Genomic DNA, 25,116 nt, shown 5'->3' on the forward strand with positions numbered 1-25,116 from the left:
AGTGTGCACAGGAGGAGTTTACCTCAGCATTTAAATTTACCCCATACAATCATTGTTAAAATTAAAAGTATGAAGCAGCTCCAGTGCAAGAATGTTAAAAGCTGTGGGCAAAGTAGCATTTTGCTGTTTGGGTGCTATCACTCCTATAGAAACAAGGCCAAGCTGTAGGCCCACTTGTAGCCTTTTGTGATGGTGAAGTAAAGCTGCAGCCTGGAGACACCTTAACATAGTGGCTGAGCTGCTAAGAAGGCAGTTATATTGTTTGGCTTTTTTAGCTTCCAAGCTCTTGTTGCTAGTACAGCTTGGCCTTCAATCTGTGGTTTGCACTGAGTGTGATATTTGCACTATGAGCCGGTGAGCAAGGAAAAGATTATAACATAGCCCTACTCCCATGCCCCCCAATTTCACAATCGTTTATTAGGATTTAGCTACAGGGGCGCTCTCACATTCACTACAATTCATGTGCAGTTTAGATTGTGAAAAAAAGATACAGTTTTCCCCGCGAGACACAAGATTTCAAAGGTAAACAGGTAACCCTTATAAGGGTGCTGCGCATCAGAAAGTAGTGAAGGTGCTTACAACTAACTTTCCCAGTATTTTTTGGCAGATGCAGACTGGTAGTCGAACTGCCAGAATCAAGCATGCAGATCAGAATGCTTATAATTAATACTAATAACCAGGAGTGTGGTTGGTGATCAACAGACAGGGCCAGAGGGCCAGAGGCAAGGACCTGGACTCTACACAGCAACCAGTCAATACACTACGGGCCATGCAGCCTTTCCTTTGTTTGACTTTTCTGGTTGTCATTCCTATGTACGCTTTCTCACATGTGCAAGTGATCAAGTAAACCACATTACTGCTATTGCAGTTGGTATGTGATTGTTGTTTCCAAATTTTCCCTTCTTCTAGGTTTAAGGTCTTTGTGTTTTCGGTGAGATGGCATATGCCTTGAGAAAAGTCAAACAAAGGATCTGTGAGCATCGCAGTACTATACGCTGCAAGAAGAATGCAACCAGACTAACAGACCACTTTTTGGAAGCCAACCACACCCCAAATGTATGTGTTTTTTTGTAATGTATGTGTTTTTGTAAAGCGCACTGCTGCCCTGAGGCATCGTGGCGCTGTAGACCGCTGGGGAACCCGTCCTGGCTATCCCTGTGAGATGGTCCCTACTGGGTATCTCCAAGGTGAAACCAGGCATCCCCGGCGAATGTGGGGGGCCGTTGTAGAGATGAGGCAAGCTAATGCCCAGAGTTGCCGAGTGTGATCCCTGGTTAGAGTAGGCACCGAGGCGAGAATTATCGAGTCCGCTGACCCTGGTCCACGACCCTGCCGCGTCGGGAATTGAACCCTGGTCCCAGGCCGTCCTCTGCTCTCGGGTCTGCTACCTCTAACCAGTGAGCCACACCACTCCACTAATGACATGAGATGGTCTGTGATTGAACAGATGAAGGCTGGGCCAAATCTACAAAAAAGACTATTTGAAAAGGAGCAACGGTGGATCTATAGATTATCCACACATATTACAGGGCTTAATGATAACATCCCCTGGGGCACTGTCCTCCAAAGATAACCTTTCAATCCATGTGTATAAGTTTCCACAAAAACATTGATTTTTTTCAACCCATGGATTTTTTGATTTTCCTTTTAGATGCTGAATTATTCCCAGTGCTATACATGGGCTCCTATTTGACAGGATAATTTTCCCCCTGCACAGGTCCATTGCTCCTGTTCATTTGGGCGCTCTAAATTATGCTCCATTAGTCCCAGTGTTTCTGTTGACGCTGCTATTATGCCCCTTGAACAGGTCCTCTGTTCTCATTTTTTCTTTTATTTTTCTTTTCCTCCCCTCTTGAGTTTCCCACATAGGCCCCATTGAGCGCAGACGATAGCTCCAAATAACGGGTCTACTGACTTATTTATTTGCCAAGCAGACCAGCTCCCCCAGGCACACTGGGTCCTTTATCTATTGCTTGCGTGTTTACCAAATATCCACTACTATGAAGACTAATGCTGGCAGTTAGCTTAGTGGCACCGCTCGACCACCGTAGTTGACCGGCGAGCGGTTGCCTAGCAATGTTGCTTCCTCACGCCCCACGTGACCCTACGTGACCCCGCCCAACCCGGTAGCCACCGCTAGTAAATCCTCCCGCCAGCGGCTCCACTTTGCAACGGGGACACGTTAGAGGCGTGTAGGTATCCGGACCTCGGATGACAACAAAACTGTAATTTTTTGCTGATAGGCACACGCTGCTGCTACACCGCCATGCGGCAGCGGCGTCAACGAGCTCGTTCACAAGCCGTTCTTCAGCCTTGCCTCCATATTGACAGCACTTTCCGCTTTTCCTTCACCAGATTAGGTTTCGTTTAAGCCTCCCTCTGCCCCCCGGAGCAATTGAGAACCTTGAATAGAGTAAGAAATGTCCCCTCCCCCCTAACAGCTTTCGCCAATAACTTTGATACATTGATATATGCATGCATGTAATCTTCAACTCACCTATTTTTGAGTGGGTTTTCAATAGTCACGCTACAAATAATTTTCAGTTTGCGAGTGACACCATGTTAATGTTATTTTCCTGCCACCACCACACGTTTATTGATCAGTGTGTATGTGTGAGCATTGACTGATAGCTATATTCATAGCACCACCATTTATTGTTATATGGCCAGCTAATGCACCAGGTACCAGCAATCATCCACGCTCGTACTCCACGTCCCTGGCACATTATTTTACTACGTTCTAATTACAAATGGGATTCACATGAAGCATGTAGAACTATGAGAACCTACACTACGTTACAGGCATGTATACCATCTGTTTGTGATTGTTTCCATTTTCCTTCCACAGGTTTCTCTGTTTCTTCCTCACCTATTTAGGTTCTGAGGCTGCCTGCTGCACAATTTTGCAGTCAGGTATTAGGAATTTAGGGCTGGGTACACGTTAGTGTGTGTACACCACCCATTTTCCTACTTGGTCCTGACGAAAACCTGGGATTACCATTACAGGTTGAAACATGTAGACCGATCTTTTTATATAAAACACACACATAGATACTACTGGTCATTATAACCTACCAGTATCTACACCCTGTTTTTATTTATTGTCCAGTAGCTTATAATTAAAGTTTTTTCTACAAGTCATACCAGGACAATTTTTAACACCACTTTTTTTGCACTTCACACAAAAAACCAGCTCCATTGTAGTCAGGTGTCGCAGCACACCCGGATGGCACTCGACCATCCGGGTGTGCTCACTCACCGACCTGGTTGGTGACATGAAGCATGTCACCAACCAGGTTGGTGAGTGAGGGGTTTCTTAACAAAAGGAGAATGCCTTTTTTTGACATCCCATTTAGAACCTCCCATGGTCATTTTGGTGATACTCCTCTTTTGTTTATACTAGATTCTAAGAAACATACCAGAAATCTTTAGTATTTTTACTAGATAGGATGTTCTATCATTTTAACATCCACAGAGAACTGCAAAAAGGCATAAGTGAATGAAAAAACATGAATATATGTACATGCGTGAATGCATCCAAACAGGCTTAGCGCCTCCCCATTTTCAAGGTGTTGATATGGCATCTGAGGACAGAGGGCTTTGCAGTATCTGCCACTGTGTATTTTGTAAGCACTGTTTTTTATTACCCCCACAAGGCTTTCAGCACTTACCTGCTCCTGTCCCAGGATGAAAATCCCTCCGGGTTTAATAGGATGCCAGGGCGCCAGATTCTCCCCGCTGCCCTTCCTCACACCATCCTGGTAGGCCTCCCAGGTTCCGTCTCGGGTAGACCAAGTGATGCAGAGGTGATGCCACTTGGCATCCTTGATGGTAAATGGAAGGGTGGCAGCCTGTGAGAGTTAAAGACAACATTTGGTAGGTCAGGGGTCAGCGTTCGAGTTTGGCCTTTATGCCTGGTATGGCAAAACATTCAAAGATGGCTCCCACTCCTTGTCCTGGTCTTTCACTGGAGAGCCTGGGGATCGGATCTTGCCGTAGAAGAGTAATAAATGTTTAGTCAATGCATATAAATTACAGTAAATACAAGAAATACTACATGATTGACTAGAAACTATTCACGCCTGGAAGGAGTTCTTATAGGAGCCAGTGCCGGCCCGTGCAGGTAAGAGTGGTAGGGGCGATTTCAAGGGAAAATGACGCGGGAAAATTAATTATTACCTGAACGGGCCGCGGCTGATATGAGCCAACTAATTTTTGTTGTAGTAGTAATAAAACCACTAATAATAATAACAATAGCAAAAACAACTCTAACAATAATGATACCAATTGAAGTAGTGCATGCTATATAGCTATATAATGACTGTTATTTCTGTCTTTATTATTTGGTGTCACCTAAACCCTAATCAACAAGACATGCTTGCTAGTTCTATTCTTTTACACTGCTATCAAATTGCAAATATGTTTTACACAGTGGCGGTGGCCACTGTGAAGTTATGGATCAGATACTCTTTCCGTTGAAAGGGCATTATTTTGATTTAGCTATAACTTTTTGAACGCATATTGTCAAATAACTAGCTTAGTCGGCTACACTTCAGCATCCCAAGTTTCATGAAGATTAAAATGGGTAAAAAAGTTAAAGGGGGAAGGGTTGGTTTTAAATGAAGTGTTTTCCCATTTTAGATCCTATAGAAAATGTTGCTCACACTTATAGCATCAACTGCTGAAAGGATTTCCATCCAACCTGGTATGAAAAGAGAACTTCACTCCAAAAGCGTGTTTTTGTTGTTTTGGTGTAAAGAATTTCAGTCGTTTTTGAGATTCTAGCATTTAAAAAATGTGCTTAGCGGGCATAGCGAGTTCGGAAGTAAAACAACAAATGATAATCTCATTGGATGAGGGAGCTTTTTATCCTGCCAGCCTTTTCGGATCCACAGTGATTGACCTGGGACTCACTGACCCACTTATTTCATTACCAAGTTCTATTTGACCAAGGAATGCGATGCTCTGCATGGTACTCAAAAGACTGCTGGGCAACCAGAGCTAGTAGATGACTGACAGATAGCTTCCCAGAAGTGAGGGGTATCCCCTGAAGTCTAGCCCTTGCTACAAGGGTTAAATACCTGTCCTGAGCACCTAGACGCCAGCATGTCAGTGAAGGAGCATGTCAACCCTACAGGAGGAGTGACAATCAAGGAGGAGTGAGGTGAAGTGGATCTGTAGAAGTGGAGAATTACAGAGAAAGGTGTATGTGGGCTGCAGATTCTCCAGCAGTTTTGATTAGAATTGTGTGCATCTGATGTTGTCTGAAGTAGCGTTTAGTGAGCCAGCGTGCCAAGGAAATGAGCGCGGTGTGGCCGGAGCTGCTGTGCCAAGTGATCGAGTGCAGTGTGAACTGAGCATCTGTGCCAAGATGTACATGACTGAAGCATGACCTGAGTTGTGGACACCCGACTTACCTAGTGAGGTCTACTCATTATCTTACCAGCTGTCAAGGATCCTGCTGACCCATAGCACCAACCTTCTGACCTACACAGCCAGGCGGGGCTGCAGCATACACTGCAAGGGCTGTGGAGACTCAGGGCCTCCTGAGAAGCCTTCGGCCAACTGGGCAGCCGCAGACGTGACTGCACGGAAGGCCCAACTGGGACAAATGGTTCATGCTCAGCCTCAGGACTAGGAGAGTTGAAAGACCAGCCGACGGCAGGGAGGCTATAAGGAATCGGCACGATTAGCAGCTTTGCATGTTTTTGGGTGATGAACTGAAGAAAGATTGAACAATTATGCGCTATTAAGAGTGTTGGTGGTAAAACTGTACTTGAGCTAGTCCTTGCTACATTGTACCCAAAGTGAGAGGGTGATCCACCTGAAACCCAGGGGGTGCCAGGATCACAGGGGTGTGAGGCACAAACAGACCTTTGTTCGAGGAAACTAACTCGAATCCTGAAGATATCTGTGTGCGGTATTTAGTCTTCGAGTGTAATTAACAAAAAACTTTCTTTTCGAAAGTACTGGTTGGACAATCTTTTATTATTTGAATGTGTGTACGTTGAGTGCTGAGCTTGATCACCCCCAATCTACTTCTCTGAGAAGGTTGTGACTGTACTCCATCGCTGCCACTGAGAATCACATGCTGAAGCGGTTGTACTTGGCCCGGTTTGCAGAGCAGAGCCATAGTAGGCCACCCCCGGGACATCAGAGGCAAAAAAAAACTCAACCCCCATGGTTGGGACCAAGTAGCCCCTTCTTGCTTTGTGTAACCTCAAGCAGATGTGTATAAACACACACACCCAAAACCACATACACACCACTTTACAATGGAAAATGTCTTAGCAGCTCAATGTAACACCATTAATAGGATACACTGGAGGAGTACTGCGACTTTAATGGGTATTCTGTATCTCAAGTTGAATGAATCTAAAAGCAAGACTTGTATGTTTACCTTATAACAGAGGTACCTTGAGGTACTCAAACTATATAAAAGTTAAAAATTCTTTAGTAAATGTTGTTAGTGAGATCTATGATAAGAATACGATGTCCCAATAGGTGCTGGGAGTTTCTATGCCTCAGATGTTATCAGTAAGAAGAAAAATACAGCATTGAAAGAAAGAATATTTGTGTGAGCATTGCCATTCAGATCTTCACTCCTCGAGTATCTCAGCTAGGACCAGAGTTGTGCACCCCTGCTATTAGGCATTTCTTATTTCACTTTTAGGGCTTATCTACAATTGCCCTGAGGCACTTTTGAACTAATGGAGCATCACTTTTGTTATGCCACAGAGACGCAGTGTGCCAGGCCATATTTACAAGGCCACACAAAGCTATCCTGCGTGGCTTTTCATGGCATTGTAAATATGGAGTAAGGCAATGCCTTACTCTGCATGGAAGGAGCATTCCATGGGTGTTGCTGTGGGTGTTCCCATGCAAAACTCAAGGTTTTTGACACTGCTCTAGATTTACAACGTAGCATTAATCTGGGGCAGCACTAAAAATTAACGCCTTTCTCCTCGTTTTTAGGTCTCGCCTAGGCAGCCCGCATGCGCTGCTCTAGTAGGGCCTTTAGCCATAGAGAATGCTATTGTATGCTGGAGAAACAGAAACCACTCCCAAAGACACCTCAATATTTCGCTGTCAACATACAGCTACAGGACTTCAGAAAACCATTTTGAGTGCAGACGATCTACAACTCCTAATTTTCATGAAAGTGCGCTTAATACAACTGCCGACCCTTTGCGCAGGCATTCTCGTAATTATACAGTGTACATGGACTCCTGAAGCGGGGAGACACCACATGAGAACTAGTTATCCACTGCTTGTAGCTCTTACTGCTTTATTTCCACCTTTGGCTTTTAATGGAAAACGCTAAAGCTGAACCTAGAAACACGTTCCTTTAGTTAGTTCTACTACCAGCCAGTAGATGAAGTAGAATGGCAACCAAACCAAAATCATTAATAAAACAATAAAAAAGGATAGCAAAAGGTGTCTAAATGGCGGTGAAAGGCGACACATTCTTGCAGTCCAAGACTTAATAAAGAAAAATCAAAATATAACTACCAAATGCTCTGCTTTTCTCTCTGTTAGCTTGCGTGTTTGATTCAGCGGCTCGGTATAATAGGACGTGAGTGTGAAAAGAAGGATCGATGCAAGAAGAGTATCTTGATAAAAAAGTTTATTGAAGATCAACTCCACCTATCACACGGAGCGTGCTCGGTGCACAGAATCTGATTGCCGTAAAGTTGCACTGAATTAGATAGCAAGCGTCCCAATTAAAGATGGCACCAAGTAGCTTAATAAAGTCAGCGCATTGATAGACGATGAATGTGCTCGACACAGAGAAATCGCCGCGAGGCGGGAGCGCCAACTGGGTGCTCCATGTAACAGAAATAAAGTTCACGTACCTCTGCAGAATCTCACCCTTATTATGATCGAAGAGCTTGATCCGCCAGAAGAACTTCACGGATAGCCGCTAGGTCTGATATTGAAGATAATTATCAGGCAAGATGGTAAAATGACAGGAAATCCTTTGCGTGGGTATGTGGGTGGAGTGTTTCTTCCTCGCCGCCAAATGAAAAGATGGATCGATGCAAGAAGAGTATCTTGATAAAGAAGTTTATTGAAGATCAACTTCACCCATCACATGGAGTGTCCTTCCAGGTAGGTGTACGAACGGCAACTGGCAAAGCTGCATTCGAACCACAACCGAGTGGACACTCCATGCATGAGCCACATATTTAAAAGTACACACCATACATTCCTGAAGCATTGCGCGAGTAGCACGCGATGTTTAACATACTAACCATTACAGCGAGGCTACTGGCTGAAACGGCTGACCAGGGAAACAGATGCCTGCCTTCACAAACATCATCAGATAGCAAAAAGAGAGTCAATTTTTCAGCAATACTGAATTGTTCAGTAGAGCTTTCCCTCGTACTCAATGTTCTCCATACAGCACGTTTTGTTTATGATTTTACATGTTGGCGCACATAGCATCTATCTAGTGGATACAGTTACAATTCAGCCAGATGCAGATTCTTGTTGCTTGGGGGAGGCGTTCGGGGAAGCAGGCAGTGATCACAAGGGAATGTCGGGCAGGATAGGCATTAAGTGCCTCCAGGAGCAGGGCTGATGCTGCAGTGAGAGCTTGCAGCTCTAAAGCACGGAGGACAGTTGTTCATGGAGCCCGGTCGGAAGCGCTCTGCAAAGGCAGCATGGGAATGGGCGGGGCAGGATAGAAGGGCTGCTAGAAGTCCCCCATTGCAGCTCTAAAGCACGGAGGACAGTTGTTCATGGAGCCCGGTCGGAAGCGCTCTGCAAAGGCAGCATGGGAAAGGGCGGGGCAGGATAGAAGGGCTGCTAGAAGTCTCCCATTCCTCACCACGGCTGTCTGCGCCTTAAACAATAACATAGTATTTCACAGGTGGCATGGTGAGCTCATTATGAGTTTTACATCTTTACTCTAATGGTATTAAATTGTATTGTGTTTCATGAGTGACATGTTTTCACGAAAGCTGTAAAGAAAAGCAGGGGAAGCAGGGGCATAAACGTACACAGATGACGCGGTTTCTTATTTATCTTGTGCGGGGTAGGGTTGTATTGTAATTAAAGCATACAACAAAATTAATGACGCGTCCGCTATTGTTGAAGGAGTAGCGAGTGCCTATGTGCATGCTGCATATTTTATCACGGAAATACGTTCGAGATAGATGTCCGCCTCCACGCGCCTACATCCAAAATACTAAAAGCACCGCCCAAGTGTTCACATCTTCGGCACCCGGCAATATTTGAAAACTCCACGCTGTAAACCCAGAACAGCTAAGCTTTAAGTACCACGCTGTAACAATAATTATTCATCAAGTCCAGCGTAGTCTTTGAATCTTCAACATTTCGTCGACAAGCATTTATAAGCATTTATAATCCTATTAAAAGCTTGCGTAGGCGATGCCGAAATACTAGGGGTTTAAATCAAGCCCATTGCACCTTGTGGAGGCGACGTAAACTTTTGTTTAATATCAGGCTATTCAACCTATCCATCGTTGTGTTAAAGAGTGAAACATATATAAATATTACTTTAAAATAAGAAATAAAGACCCGCTATATTAGAACTTCATCGACTATGGCACGTGACTCTTTTTCCTCAAGAACTGAATAGAATCTTTAACTCCTGATAACGACCGTTATGACCAGTTGGTTTTAGCTATAGAAAGTTGTACTTTGTCTTGAGAAAGGCGCTGGCCGCCGAAACGCGTCGACACACAACTTATTCCTCATTGTGAAGGAATTATTAATGTTATTTTATATTCATGTTTACCTTTGAGGAATGTAATTTTAATTTTGCTTTGTGATATATGCATTTTTATTTGTTCTATGAAATATATAATAAATTGTTTAATAAAATTAAGTAATTAATTGGAAACTGTTCATTTTTAGTCTTTGTCCTGTTACCATTGTGCAGGCAATCCACTGCTTCCGCCTAGGTTGTTACTTTCACTATGTGCATGCTGTATACATTTCCGGACTATAACCCTGCCAAACAAGAATGTGGCTAGTAATTTTAAACAAAACAAGCATTGACGAGTAACCATTAAAACAAAAAGAGTTCTCCCAAACAACAGCTTAATAAGGAAAGTGCAGGGAAACTGTTCTTCACTGTTGCCTTTAATGGACGTGACGTACAGTCAAAGCCAATGATTTAGGAAGCAGCAAAGAAGTGAGACACTCGACACTCGAGTGAGCCAGTGGTAAGTAGTAGGTGGGAAATGTTATGTATTATTGATGACAGCAGGTCTTGCAGACAGAGCATGCGTGCTGTAGGCTTGACCTAAAAATTATCATAAATTCTTCAAAAAAATGAAGGTGCAACTCTCCAGCAAGAACTAAACCAAATGTATTACTCATACACAAAATGACACATTTTAGGAGAATTAATTTGTTGTAATGATTAAGATTTTGTATTGTTGGTACAGGTGATACTAATGCTTTATGATCAAGAACTTTAAGAAAAATTAATTTTCAGAAACCACTACATAGGCTCTGCCACTTGCCCTCCATTTGTGCTATATTACTCTTTTCAGAGTGAGACTCAACAAGGATTTGCTGTGGTCACTCGTTCTTTCCTGACAGGGTGACCATTGGATTCCAAGCCAGCAAGGTCATCCTGTAACCACAATGGTATTTCGTTTGAACTGAAGGTATGTTTTAAATACCAGATTCGAATAATTTGTTTAAGAAAACTACTGGCTCAATCCTGAGTTCAAATTAACGTTGAAAGATCTAAGTCTGCCTCAATCATGTCTCACTTACCTTGTCATTGATCAGCAGCTCCATTGGATTGTTTCCCCATTCGATGAGCACCACCTCGTTTGCCTGGCCAGGCACTGCGTAGGAGAAGGGGGTGCCCACACCAGGCGAGGAGCTAGGCTTGAGCCACACGGAGATAGTGAAGGAAAAGAGCTCACGGCGGAGTATGCGTTTCACCTTCACAAACAAGTAGTCGGTCCTCATTGGAAATCCAATACGGAAGCCATCCGAAGACTTGGGTACATCACTTCCTGTGGAACAAGGACAGAACAGGAGAATGTGTTCAAGGGATACTATTACAGAGGGAGTGGAAGGTCTTTTCCAAGTTACAAAACCAAAGAGGAACATGGGTGTAGGAAGCACATCTTTATGCTCCATTTTTTCTCTGGGGAAATTTGTTCTCACAACGCAGGGCAGCAAGCAAACGTTGCTGTGGTGTGTAGCGTGAAAGGGAGAAAGCTGAGCAGCACCAGATCAACCAAAATATGGCATACTTCAGCACTCTCCCAGTGCTAGAATACTTTGTTCAACAATTCTTTTTTATTAGTGGGTAAGATAGGCACATACACAATTTGTACAGCACATTTGCTTAGGTTAAACAATATGGGCATGGATAAGGCATTCAGTATGGTTAAATTCAACAATTTTAAGCCTCAACTTAGTTTACAGTTCTTGTTCATTGTCTATTAGGATAGAGTCTTGGGACAGGGCAACAGGAGGTAAACATATTTTACCCCTGAAGAGGTTCCATTTACCCCAAATCTGTTTTGAAAAAAGGTCAAGGTGCACCACTTAAACGTTTTTAAGAAACTATTATCTTCACTAAGGTAAACAGTAATGATCACATCAAAAGTGATATGAGGTGTTTCAATATCTTGTGTTCAAGCCGGCCGGTACTTGACGGAGGGGGACGTCGTTTCTCACGCTATCTTTTCGAGCCACGCAGGAACCAGGGGATGCTGTAGCACGCTTTATCAAGAGTTGCTTGGCAATAGAACTATCTTATATATTCTTCCTCCTTCAAAAAGAAGATATCAGTAGATAATAAACGGAGGTCCCCATTACCCCTCTACTCTGGTTCCACTACTATTGGATTACTATCCTCATTTTTGGATGTGGCTTGAACACAAGATATTGAAACACCTCATATCACTGGTGTGATTCGATTGCAGTTGAATTTTCTAACGCCTTTCATCTAATTGGATAGATGTCTAAAAGACATGATGCCATGTGATCCATAATATAACTACTTGGGTATATTCAAGCATCCTTTAACAACGAGATAAGATCCAGGGACATCATCGCCAGTGACTATCCTGCCCTGAAGAAGTCCCTTGAGGACGAAACGCGTTGGCTGTAGATCCTGTGTATATTTTTTACCATCTGAATTAAATAAAGAACTCTCAAGAACATAAGAAAAAAATTCCTTTGATGTGATCATTACTGTTCACCTTATTGAAGATAATAGTTTCTTAAAGACGTTTAAGTGGTCACCTTGACCTTTTTTCAAATCTTTCCATAGTTCATGTTTTGAACCTACACTGTGACAGTGGGTGTTTTTGAAGTGTGCACACAGACTGCCCCATGCACTAGAGGGTGGGCCCAAAAGAAAGATATTTCTTGGAGAATATTTGACTAGGTGCTGTTCTCTTGGGAATCCTCCACTGTTGTTTTTTCCTCTGAATAAATTACCCCAAATCTGTGTCCATTTCTTAGGACAGCCTCAGCTTTCGTAGATTGTCTTCTCTGTGGTCATACTCCAGTCCATGTCTTGCTCCCGTGTTTGAAGTGACGACACCTCCGAGACTCCCCATGACCTCGCAATATTGTGCTTGGCTGTCATCCAGACCAGGATTGCCCAGGTTCTCTCTTTGTTATTTAGGTCTGTTGCTCCCCATATATTTAAAAGGCACTGTTTAGGGTCCCATTCTATTGTGTTTTCTAGAGTCTCCCCCATAGTGCATGTCAGTATATCTTAATGCGTAGGCACTCCCAAACAATGTGGTAGAAGGTACTCTCTTGTCCACACTGTCTTCTACACTTAGAATCTACCTCTGGAGTAAATTTGGCTAATATTTGACCTGAGTAGTACATTTGGTGTAGTATCTTAAACTGAACTAATTTAAGTCGTGTCGGGGTTGCCAACTCTTTTGGCTAAGACGTGGCCTCCTGCCATTCCTCATCTTCTAGGTTTCCTACATCTTGCACCCAATGTTGTCTAAGCTTGGTAAGGGGATCAGGGGAGTTATTGATTAGTTTTTTGTAAGTCTGGGAGATGGCCACGTGGGCCATAAAGTCAGTGAGAATCCTGTCCTCGAGAAGCGAGGAGTCTGGGAGGCTCCCACCTCCCAGGACTGCACCTAGGAGAGCGTGTTTGATCTGGATGTATCTAAATCATTCAGTCTCTGCTAGTTCGTATTCCTTCTGGAGAGCCTCGAAGGAGACCATCTCCCCCCTCGATCCCACACATCTCCATTTGTCAAAACCCTTGGAGAAACTAAGGGTCCTGAGGCTGTCTGTATCCCGTAGTAGGAAGGCAAGTGTAATTTTGTTATCCCAGCCCAAACATTTTTTGCTGCTTGCCAAACTTTCAGTGTGTGATTTGTTGGGCCCGTTAGTGCTAGTCGACTTAGTGATGTATAGAGTGCTCTCTCATATCTGCCCCAGGCAGGACTTATTTGTCCATCCTAAATGCAGGATCGTCATGGGGTTTGTGCAGCCAATGGTTAATCATCATGAGATGTGAAGCCCAGTAATACCTTTGTATATCGGGGAGTCCCATACCTCCGTCATACAACATCCTCACCAGTTTCTGTGTGACAATTCAAGGAGGGCCCTCCATCCCAAAGGAGCAACCTTTGTTCATTTTCTATGGCTTTAAAGTAAGATGCCGGGACCGGGTAGGGGGTATTTTGTAGTATATTTAAAAATCTTGGGAGAGCCATCCTCTTAATCAGCGCTGATCGGCCCAGCAGCGAGACCAGAAGGGACATCCACTGATGCACATCTCACTTTAATTACTGTAGTGGGCGAAGGAGATTTTTATCGTAGAATTGCGACGGATCATTGGTAACATATATCCCCAAATATCGGAACCCTACTGTGGTCATTGATGCCCCAGATGCCCCTGATATGGGGGGAGGGGCTCCACTGAGCACAGAGACAATGGATTTAGTCCAATTAATGGTAGATCCCAAGTAGCGCTAGCATACTTGACGTGTCTAGCACCAACACAGGCACCCTTGTACCATGCTGAAAGGGTGCCCGCGTTCCGAGCAGGAGGGTTCTTGGGCAAGAGCAGATACATTCCAGCACAAAAAACAACCCAAAGAGGGACTTTTCTCTTTCTATCATGCATAGATAGAAGAAATAATGAGAAGAAAAAAGGATTGTTCTCTTGTTACGCTATCCTCAGAGAGGTGTACCAATTTGAAGCAATCTCAGGTTTACAAACTTATGCATCTGGTATTTCGTCAGATCCATGGGTGGATGCACAGGAATGCACATGCTCCAACTATGGAACGCATCCCAGCTCAAAATGTTGAGTAATACCGTGCGAGCCTCTGCATTGCGCTAAATGTTTTTTAAAAAGTCATGTAAAGCAGCGCAAATTGGTCCTTGCATAGGTTTGTAAATCTGAATTAAGAAATATCTGTCGTAACACTTTCAGTGATGAAAAGAAATATGGGATAATCTTTCACCTCCTATTTTTATTTATTTATTTAACTTTTAAGGTGCACAGCTACCCACACAGGGTTTCCCGGCGCCAAGGGATAGCTTAAAAGACTGACTAGAGAACAAAAAACAAATTATTGCAGAAAAAGCTATGTCTTAAGGCCTTTGCGAATCACTACAACAGGAACTGGATTCTACTGCTACACAACACGAAAGGGGGAAGCCTGTCTTTAATTTTTTTAGAGATCATCACCAATCCTTGAACAGCTTTACCATTTCACTTGCCTTGCTTAATCCATTCCCATAAGAGAACTAACTTCACACAAAAAACAGAGGAACCTCCTTATAGCGGCACTGAAGATTTCCTAAATGCTTGCTAGAGGCCTGGAAAGAGAATTGTCTCCAGCTTTGTCTTGAATTTCTGAAAATAAAAACCAGTTTTTGTCAGTGAAGCCTACTTATCTCTGTGGGGCTTCTCTCCTATGGCTATAGAGGACATAAGGTCCTGATGCAGACGATCCAGTGGAGAAAGGAAGTTGGCATAGTTGCAGAAAAATTCCAAGGACCATTTGGACCTGGGCATTATTTCTGTGTACCTTAACAGGAGCTCTCTGTGAATGGGAACAATAGGTCGCAATACAAGGGAGTCCTTTTGAAAAACTGGACACTTTTATTGAGGTATATTTTAGCGAGAACCTCTTCTTTGGAGTTGGGTTATTCTGCTGCATGTGATCAGACCATTTACATTTTAAATATCTTTCCGTAAAATATGTCTTGTTCTTCTAAACAAGCGGCTAGGGGTAGTTAGTGGTAGCACACATATGCAATACATATAGCACTCTGGGAAAAGCTCTTCTGCTTGAATCAATTTACTAAGGGGGAGCAGGGATTGTTCACAGAAACAGTTTTATATTTGTGGGACAGATTGTTTTAAGTCCAAGGGAGTTGTGTCACAGCTAACATCAAAACTGTGGCCTCTACAGCCCGTAGATTAGCAGTCTGATTCCATATAAGGGTGACTCTCTTCCTTCTAGCCTCACATTGGCTCTTTCAGTGAAAATGTATGAATTCAACCCTACTCAAGTACTCTATGCAATATCTTTAATACTACCGTTACAAATGGTTTTGCAGGCAAGTTGTATTTGATGAGTAGTATTTAATGGTGTGAACTATAACTGAAAAGGAGATGTGGCCTAACTGTATGAGAATAAATTGTGTAGTGGAGAAAGATGTGGTGTGGCAGAGAGAAGATGCTGTCTAGCTATTAGTGTATCAACTGTGAAACAAGGAGCTCTGAGTTCTAATTTCAGCTTTCACGCTTGATCACGTTTGATCCCAAATAAATGTAGTCATTCCCTCTGCACCATTCGATTTTTTTTTAAATGATCACAGCTTAGAAACAGTTTCACTATTTTCTCAATTATTATATAGCATCGATTTACACATTTGCAAATGAAAGAAGATGTGGTATCAATGAATGTTCTGCTCAAGACTACGAAGGTCCAGTGGACAAAGGAAGCTGGTGCAGTTGCAGAGAAATCGCTTCTTCCTTCCAGAATCACATTCCCAGTTCCATGTACATTTCTATGACTTCTACATGCTGTTACATTACTTTACATGGTAACTTTACTACTAATATCACAACCAGTATAGCAGGCAAGGTGTGTCTGATAAGTGAACTATTTCTGCACAGAAGATGTGGTCTAACCTTGAAAGGAAATTGTGAAGTGGTGGACAGATGTGGTGTGGCAGAGAGAGAATGGGGTCTAGCGATCTAACAGTTAAGATATCTGCTGTGAAACCAGGAATCCTGACTTCTAATTTCAGGTACACACCAGAAAATGAATGCATTGCCTCTTCACCATTTCTCATACTTGTGAAAAGTGTGGGTGTTTAGAAACGGTTTCACTACCACTTTCAAGGCCTATGTAAAAATGGATTTATAAATTTGCAATTTAAATAAGAGATGGTATCAATTCAGAAGTCTGTTAATTCTAAGAAATACACAACATTTTATTTTCCTTCTTCAATATGTGAAATTGTATGCCAAGGTTAGGATTTTAGTCACACTTAGCAAAGTGGCATTTGGACTCTCTACTTGTGACAGCCTGATAGATAATGGTCCAATGTGTTATAACCGCACCACTGTTGACTAGAACCCTAGATGTACAGATGTATCATTGTAGTCATTGCGCCTGATTCCTCTGGCAAGGCACGTTTCTGCTGTGCGTCCACTGGATGCCACGTGGGAAGGGAAAGTTGGGGGCAAAGTAGTGAAGGAGCTGTGAGGGAACAGAACAGTCTCACCCTTCTGTTGTATAATACTGACATGGGCCCTTCATCTCAAGAACATATGCTCTTCCCACAAGATGGCTTGGACCCAGGCCTGAATACAGGGAAGTATCTCATGTCCATTTCAATTCCAATCAATGTGTCGTCCCTCAGATCTTTCCTTGAAATTGACAGCTTTTGCACAAGATACTTTGCAGAGTTCGCGTCAATCAGCACACCCCTGAGAGATCTAAGAATGGTCAAGAGTTAGGTGGTCGAAGAGATTTATTTATTTATCTGTTTTATACAGTGTGAATTAGATGTGGAGTTGTCAGAGTGGTTTACATTAAAGGAGGTTTTCCAATCAATTGACAATAATGAGGGTATAGGATAAATGGATGGGTACGTATTTACAGTGTAGTTATAAAAAAATTCAATTGATGAATCCTATTTTTGTTATTAATGTTGTTGGATACGATGCTCTGTGTTGGAGGTTAACAATGCCGTGTCATTCTGGTTGAAGTGTTGTCAGAATAATAATATTTTCAGTTCCGTGTATTACCCTGATATCCAATGCAGATTGAAGAGATGTCAAGCAGCCTTTGAAGAGAACTAGACTTATTTTGAGCCCGTTCAAAGGAATGAATTGACAGAAAACGCCATCCCTGAGGCATTGGATGCCATACTGGGGCAGCATGCCTCTGATTTTGAATCCCATGTCAAGTAATTTCCTATGCTTGTTGCAGCTTGATATGGCATCAGCAGGCATACTCTCAGGCAGCAGGAGAGAGAGTTTAGCCATTGAGTGGGCCTTTAAATATTACCATCTCTACATAGATGGAAAACAGTTCACTGCTTCATGGTTTTAATATTTGGCAATTCAAAAGCTAAGATAACTCCGCCCATCCGTAAGAAGGATCTTCAGGCTACAATGTTACTTATTCACACTCAGACATCTGCTTGGAAAAATATCAGAACCCACCCGACTTTCATTCCTGATTTCAGCTTTCCACTTGTGACCCTACCATGCAAGAAGTCTCTGAACCAATCAACACACAGAGGTGGAGATGTATGGAAAAAACAAAGAGGGCACACTTTGAGGCTGGAGCCTCAGAGATACTTGAGCATTTTGAAGGTTCCATATCACAAAAGAGGGTGGTTTTTGAGGGAACTCATTTAGTAATACCCCCAACTCCCAGAGGCTCCTGAGGGTCACAGGGGTATTTTCACCACCAAGAGGCTCCTTTGACAACATGTATGGTTCTCTTTCCTAGGTGAAATTGTTGAGAGGAGGTTTGGGTCCTTTGATGCCAAATCTTGGTGAAGTTTTCACTCTCCCAGAACCTTGCAAATGTCTAATTTGCCCTCAAGATTCAGAGAAGACGTTGCTTTTGTTTTTTTTAGACTCATCTGAATAACATATGCTGGTTGTGATAGAGGAGTTTTCTTGCTTTCCTGAAGCCATGGAAATCCCAAATACCTTGGTTGAAGTTGTCTTACCTGCAAACTCAACAACATCTTTGGTATCCCAGCTGCTATAAAGTCTGCTAAGGGACCTTCTTTCAACTGTGGGGACTTGCTGCTTGACTGTTGTTTTAGCACCATACAATCAGCCTATTATGACCACAAGCAAATGATATTGTGGAACGATTCATGGCCACTTTGGAAAAACGCTCCTGATTACAAAGTTCACAGAATCTCCTATGACAGAAATATGGTTATACCCTTAGGAATGCCTGAGACACAACACATATAGCACAACTAGTGTATCTCCTGCTCAACGTTTGTTTAGCCAAAAACTCCAAAGATCCCTCAAGTCAGGAAGGATAGCTTACTTATGATTCAAGATGTGAGGCTGGAAGACTACTCATAAGAGAACCATGAAGGTCTACTAAGACGGTAGAAGAAGGGCAAACCTAAGCAGCCAAGGAGATCAGGGGGAATATTTAAAATTCCCCTGCAGCACTTTTACACCACTGGAGCGTCACTTTTGTGATGCGCCGGAGGCGCAGTGTGTGGTCCAATATTTACAAGGCCATTCAAAGCCACCCTACATGGCTTTTCATGCCCTTGTAATATGGAATAAGGCAATGCCTTACTCTGCGTGGAAGGGGCGTTCCATGAGTGTTGTTGTGGGTGTTCCCATGCAACACCAAGGGTTTTTGACACTGCCCAAGATTTACAAAACAGCATAATCTGGGGCAGCGCCAAAACGAATGCCTTCCCAAGTCAGGCATAACGAGGAGAAATATCTATATTTCTCCTAGTCTTTTTCCACTTGTGCTGCATTCTGCAACACTCATAAAACGAGGAAAATGCCTCCTTTGTTTTTGTGCAGGAAGGTGTCCATTTGTGCACAAAAACAATTATGTCAATGACACAGGCGCCCTTGCACAATGGCTGCGTTGGTGCTCGGCTGAGGTTTGTGTGCCAGCAGAAAGGAAAGGAATGCGCTGTTTCTTGTAGATACGCCACATTCCTGCACTTTTCTATTGACGAAGGGCAGCGCAGCTAAAAGGCTTGCAGAGCTGCCCTAAACCAAAATATTGTAAATGTGCCTCCTGGTTCTTATTTGGTCCAAGGGTCTCTGTAAACGCAATCCCACTTTTGGTTCTCAGCCCTGCTTGATAACCAACATAAAAGGGTCCATGATCTCTTATATGCACACCATCACATAAAACATTTCGTATTTTTGCATGCTCAGTGGGGAACTGGTGAACTGTCGTCAGTTGATGAACTTGTTGTTGTTAATGCAGGCCGTGAGGAAGCGGAAGCCTTGCATAAGGTAGAGGCTAAGGACCTACATCTCCGTCCGATTACCATCTAATGGGAATGACTAATTACTAAGTTATCAGACACACACAGTGGGTCCACCTCACCCTTGCTAACGCCCATAGACTCCTCCATCTCCTCCCCACCCCATAGGTCTAGTGGTGTGTCCGACATATGCTTCGGGGCTCTCACACATATAGTACTTGCGGGTTACTTGCGGGTTACAGGTGTGCCCTTCCCCAGTTTTCTATAGGAGCCCTACCCCATGTTCTCCTGCCCAATGTTGGGACATTTCTCTCCATTGCTGGGTCCTGTGGCTCAGGGGCTCTCTACTGGCCTGGTTTATACGAATCGCTGGTTCACTTCCCTCCTTCGGCGTCCCAGAATATTAGTTCCAAATGAAATCCTCTGGTCCCCTTTTCCCTCCCCCCCCCCCCCCCAGTTTTCAAAACTAAACCTTTCTTCCAGAGGCTTGTAGTTTCAAGATATATTCAAATGTTTGTCCTCCATGCTATCTTAAGGTGTCGTGTATCTGGTTAGTATACCCATATGCATGGAGTGTGACAGCGTAATAAGTTTATGATGTAGAAAGATATCAAGTAATGAAAAACTCCTGCTTGTACTCCTTGTTAAATGTGAGATTGAAAACCCAATAATTTTTTTAAATATAGGCCCTAAGGAGCCTTGATCGTGCTTTAGCTGTTGAGGCCTTTAACACCCCTTGCAGGGTATCTCTCCTGTTCTTCCTTCTTTTCCACTTTGTCCCCACCAAAACATCAGACCCTCAGTGAGACTCATTAGTGAAATAGATTGAACTGTGGGGGATGTAAGATGTGTCACTCTCAGTACATCTGAAAAGAAACATTTAGGCTCTGTGCCGAGTGGGTGCACAAGTTGGAATAGGAAAGGGAAGGGCAGAGGCTGTAAACAAACTCCCTGGGAACAACACTAATAGAGATTTTCACTCCAGTCCAACTTCTGTGAAATACTGACAAGTACTATAAATTATTACCTCATACCAGATTGCTTAACCTGCTTGACCAAAGAATGGGCCCTTGTGATCTAGTCCAGTGCAGGTTCTCATTCTACTTCCTTACTCGTGGACAGCTGGTCAGAATACATACCAGTTGTTCCTCAATTAAAAAAGTGTGATGTGTGAGCACCACTACTATTTAATGTATATCTTGAGCTCCTATCAGATATATTATCAGAGTTCAACATATATATACATTGTTATATGGACAACACACAGCTATACACAAAGACATATTTCCTGAAGGATATCTGCACCCTGAAGACTTGACTCCTAAAAATACTAAACTGGATGCCATCCACCTTCCACCTCCTAAACACTGAAAAGAACGAACTCACAGAAACAAAACCAAACTGAACATAACCTTACTTAAAGAACTCTCAACAACTTTCATCCAATCATCTCATTTATTTTTAGAAAACGTGGATTGTAAGCATCCTATAAACAGTTTTCCAACTTTTCAGAAAGACATTTAAGATATTTAGCAACGGTACAGAAACAGTTTCCCCTGCAAATAACTTTAGAACACGGTTTTAGCTGTGCAATTTTTACATTGAAATCAACATTTTTTTTTTAAAAAATCACGATAACCCATTGCGTTCACTGGTGCAGGGTATTGCCACATGAAGTTGATTTTTTCCCCCCGCAAACTATGTGTTGGACCCACCGATTAGGAAGAATTGGTAGATTTTGTCTCATGTAAGGCTCAGAGTTGAAAATTGTGTCATAATAACAGCATGCACTCACACTCACCTTTCTTAATAGTGTCACCGTCTTCTAACTTATGACTGGGTAGGTTGTACTCCTCTGTACTGTTGACCAGCGCAATCTGCTGCTCCAAGACATCTATCTTCTTTTGCAAAGATTCCCGCAGGGAAGCAGAGAACATTGAGCTGTTTCGGCCCAGCTGTGAGAACGACAACCAGGAAATATGTTACATCATGACTACTTTTGAGAAGACACTGCAACCTCTAAAAGCTTCTGATGAAGTCCTGTTTGCCAGCATGTTTGTGGTATGGACTGTTGTGTCCCCAATAATTGGCACACTGTCTTTTCCAATAGCACGCAAGATACGATAACTTGGAATAATCATGACATGAGCAAAAGTAATCGAATTGACCCAACTTCTTAAATATCGCAAGAAGCTGAAGACCTGCCTCTCCTCATGCCCACTCTCACCTACTCAGCACCTGGATATCCTCCTGGGTGACAAGCAGCGCTCTGCAAATGTACCTTACATTACATTACAATTGATTCCTTCCCTAGCAGGGGGATTCCTCTGCTATGGCGGAGGAGCATGGCCACACTGCCTTTCAGCACTGTAAAAAAGGAAAAATAAAATGATAATAACACAAGGTTATTATCATTTTATTTTTCCGTGCTGAGGCATTCATTCATTAAATCTTTATTTCGACATTTTTCAGTCATAAAAGTTTACAGTAAAAACAGTATAGATAAAAAGCATAAAAGTTATTAGATTAAACTGAATTTGTCATGAAATGTACACAGTCACTGTATAAAATCACCCCTGGGTGCCGCTGTAGAGGATCTTTTGGACCACATTGCTAAAAGAAATTTTGAAAGTGCGAAAACTCTATGTGGTGATGTATCTGTCTTAAGAACTCTCAGTGCAACAGAGCATTTATCAAAACCCAAGTTCTTGCATAGGGGTACAAGCCAGTACTTTCTAGTTTTCCTATAGGCAGGGCAAAAGAAGAGCATATGCATTTCATCCTCCTTGGACGCACCACACCCAGGGCAAGATTTGATCATGAAAGACGACCACTTGCTTAAGAATTCCCCTAACGGTAGTGATCCGTGCCTCCATTGAATGTATAGCTTCCTTGCTCCTACTGGGTAGATAACATTCAGGAACTCCTCAAAGGCAAAATAATGTTTGAGTGTTAGAAAGGTTATTGTCAGGGAGCCAGCTTTAGAATCTTGCAACCATTTATTCTGTTTATAGTCCATAAAAGATTTCGCAAGCATTTTGCTGGAGACTCCCCTGCATGCCTGTTCTGGATCATACCAGAGGTCCAGTAGTCCCATTTTTCCCAGTTCGTTTTTCACGAATACAAGCCAGTGGATTTTAGCTGCGCTAGCATGGCTCAGCACATCCTTCAATTCGTGCCGTACTGAGGCAGTTTTGGGGGGTGGGGAGGGGTGTGGTGGCACTCTCTAAGTGCCCATGACTGTTTGGCAGGCCGTCTTGGGCCGGCCAAACTGTCATGCACACTTTGCATATTATCCACACAGGCTGTATTACGGCATCAGACCAATTACAATGCTGTATTATAGCGCTGTGATTGGCTCTAGGGAACCTGGGTGCTTCGTTCTCGCACAGAAGCAGGAAGATGCTGAAGAGGATGCTGGCTGGCAGCTAAGTGTTCTTTTTTCCCTGTCTTTTAAACCTCCCTCTGCGCCCCACTGCTGCTTCACTGGAGCAAACGCTACTGTTTCCTAGATTCCTTTTTGCTGCTGTGTTAAGTAGAGGTGGCCCTTAAACTTTGCATCATTATGAGTTATTACTGCAAGTACACTGTGGAGATAGTTCCAAATGTTAACTTGGTTCTCTTGGTCTTAGAAATAAAACAAAGGCATGGCCCCTATTATGCAATTTCTTTTCATAGCATACATCAACTTCTCAACAGGTAATATTCCCAGACAATTAGATAAAACATGCATAATAATTGCAGAAAAGAGTGGACAAGGAGATATTAATGGTTGTTTGAAAAATACAAGGAGCAGTCTGTATTTAGAAAAATTGAAGACAAAAAACAGTATCAGGACTATTTACATTAAGGGGTCGATTCGGTTACTGGAAAAAGCGCTCCGATTTGCCGTACGGAGCGTTTTTCCCGTATGAATCGTACCCTGCAACATCCCCCGTACGTACGACGAAGTACGATTCGTACCAGGAGCTGGACACCGTACGAATCGTACAGAGACCGTACGAATGAAATCCCTGTACAAGTCACACTCGGAACCCGCTGTACACGACTTCTGTACGGTTTGCGGCTGGTTTATACGACCCGGCAAGTACGATTCGTGTCGGGTACGCACCGTACGACCCTTTTTCTACGGGAGCTGAAAACAGTCGTAAAAGCAGAGTTCGCCTCAAAACAGGTACGGTACGGCCCCCGTGTATGGCGCGTACCCCCATGATCTCTGGGGTACGCTCTTTATACCCAGCATACTTGGGGTCCGCACCGTACCCCTTGCACGCAGGGTGTACGGCACGTATCCCATGTACGCTTGGTGTACGGCGCTACCCCCCATGATCGAAGGGTTACGCGCTGTACCCCTGCGATCATGGGGGGTACGCGCCGTACGGTGTGTATGTGTTTGTGCGCTTTTCCGTACGAATCGCCCTTACCTGACTTGCACCGTACGAATCGCGTCCTGATACCCCGGTCTGGATCGTACTCGTCGGGTCGTACGGCGTGTGTACGAGTCGTACTGAGATGGCTCCGGATGTGAATTGTACGGATGGGAATTTTACCGGATCGGAATCGGGCCCTAAATGTGGGTGTAACCCATGAAATCATGTGCATAAATGTACTTGTGCTAATAAGTGAACGGCACACGTAACAAACGAAGCAAGAACAACAGCGAAAATGGCACAAGGAATTAAACAATCATGTCAGTGTTTGCAGAACTACACAGGTTCTAATGCGTTTGTTATGAAAATTCAAAATGGTTAAATAGTTGGGACACCAAAATCGCGCCAACAGTTACGCTGGGTGGTCGACGGTGTACCAACCTGTGATCAATTCAGGTCATCTTCAGGGCCAGGTTACAAAGAAAGTTTTTGTGCTGTACAAGGGAGAGAATATAAGGGAATAGAATAAGAATAGTGCTAGTCACCGGAGAGGCTAATTAGAAAGGTTGGAGAGAACGAGCAAACAACCTGTATGGGAAACAAGACTAAAATTCAATTGCAGGTGCTTTGGAGCGTGCACCCAAGGTGTGGTGTGCTGGTAATCCAGGTGGATCGTTGGAGGGAAATACACTACTCTCTGGTGTGCCAGGGGGGTTCCTATTGATGGAGCGCGATGGTGCTCTAAAATTGTAGGGGTGCATCATAATCATGGATAGTCCGCATACACATATTCTTGTGTTGTGTTCATTTTGATCAGTTGAATCGTATTGTAATAAACATGTGCAAGTGAATGAACAGAAAGGTATTTTGTGTTATACACAAGAGAAATTAAATGGCATTTGTAATTGAAGCTGTAACCTTTAGTATATTGCAATTGCCTAACGAAAAGCTTATGTGTAATGTAATGCATTTTGTTTTAATGTGCACTATGATGAAAATTGCACAAAGAAATAATGAGTTATTTTTAACATGTAATAATTCTAGATGTTTGCAACGCAAAGCATTGTTAACATGAGTGTATAATTTGATGTGTAAAGGCCTTACTGAAATGCTCACGTTGTGTATATGATAGGCCTATTCGTTTATTCTTATGTTGGCTGAATTGTGTAGGCCTGGAAATGTAATTTCGCCGGTAAGCTCTTGTATTTAGAAGTAGGCAGTGAATTTCATGTGTATGCAAGGATGTTCTGTTCTCACATTTTCAGTTGCAGGTGTAGAAGCAGCCTTT

At 43.1% G+C, this 25,116-nt stretch overlaps 1 protein-coding gene across 1 annotated transcript in view; it reads right to left on the reverse strand.

Moving 5' to 3' along the window:
- LOC147701718 (neuronal pentraxin-2-like) overlaps nucleotides 1-25,116 on the reverse strand; it is a 118,081-nt gene that overhangs the window by 8,129 nt on the left and 84,836 nt on the right. Inside the window, exons 2-4 of the mRNA XM_086930349.1 lie at nucleotides 21,260-21,413; nucleotides 10,759-11,006; nucleotides 3,672-3,851 (exon numbers count right to left, since the gene is read on the reverse strand). Coding sequence (XP_086786475.1) covers nucleotides 3,672-3,851; nucleotides 10,759-11,006; nucleotides 21,260-21,413 — 582 coding nt within the window. The remainder of the gene's footprint in view (nucleotides 1-3,671; nucleotides 3,852-10,758; nucleotides 11,007-21,259; nucleotides 21,414-25,116) is intronic.

The sequence above is a fragment of the Lissotriton vulgaris genome, chromosome 7, assembly GCF_964263255.1.
Source record: "Lissotriton vulgaris chromosome 7, aLisVul1.2, whole genome shotgun sequence".
Classification (NCBI taxonomy): Eukaryota; Metazoa; Chordata; class Amphibia; order Caudata; family Salamandridae; genus Lissotriton; species Lissotriton vulgaris.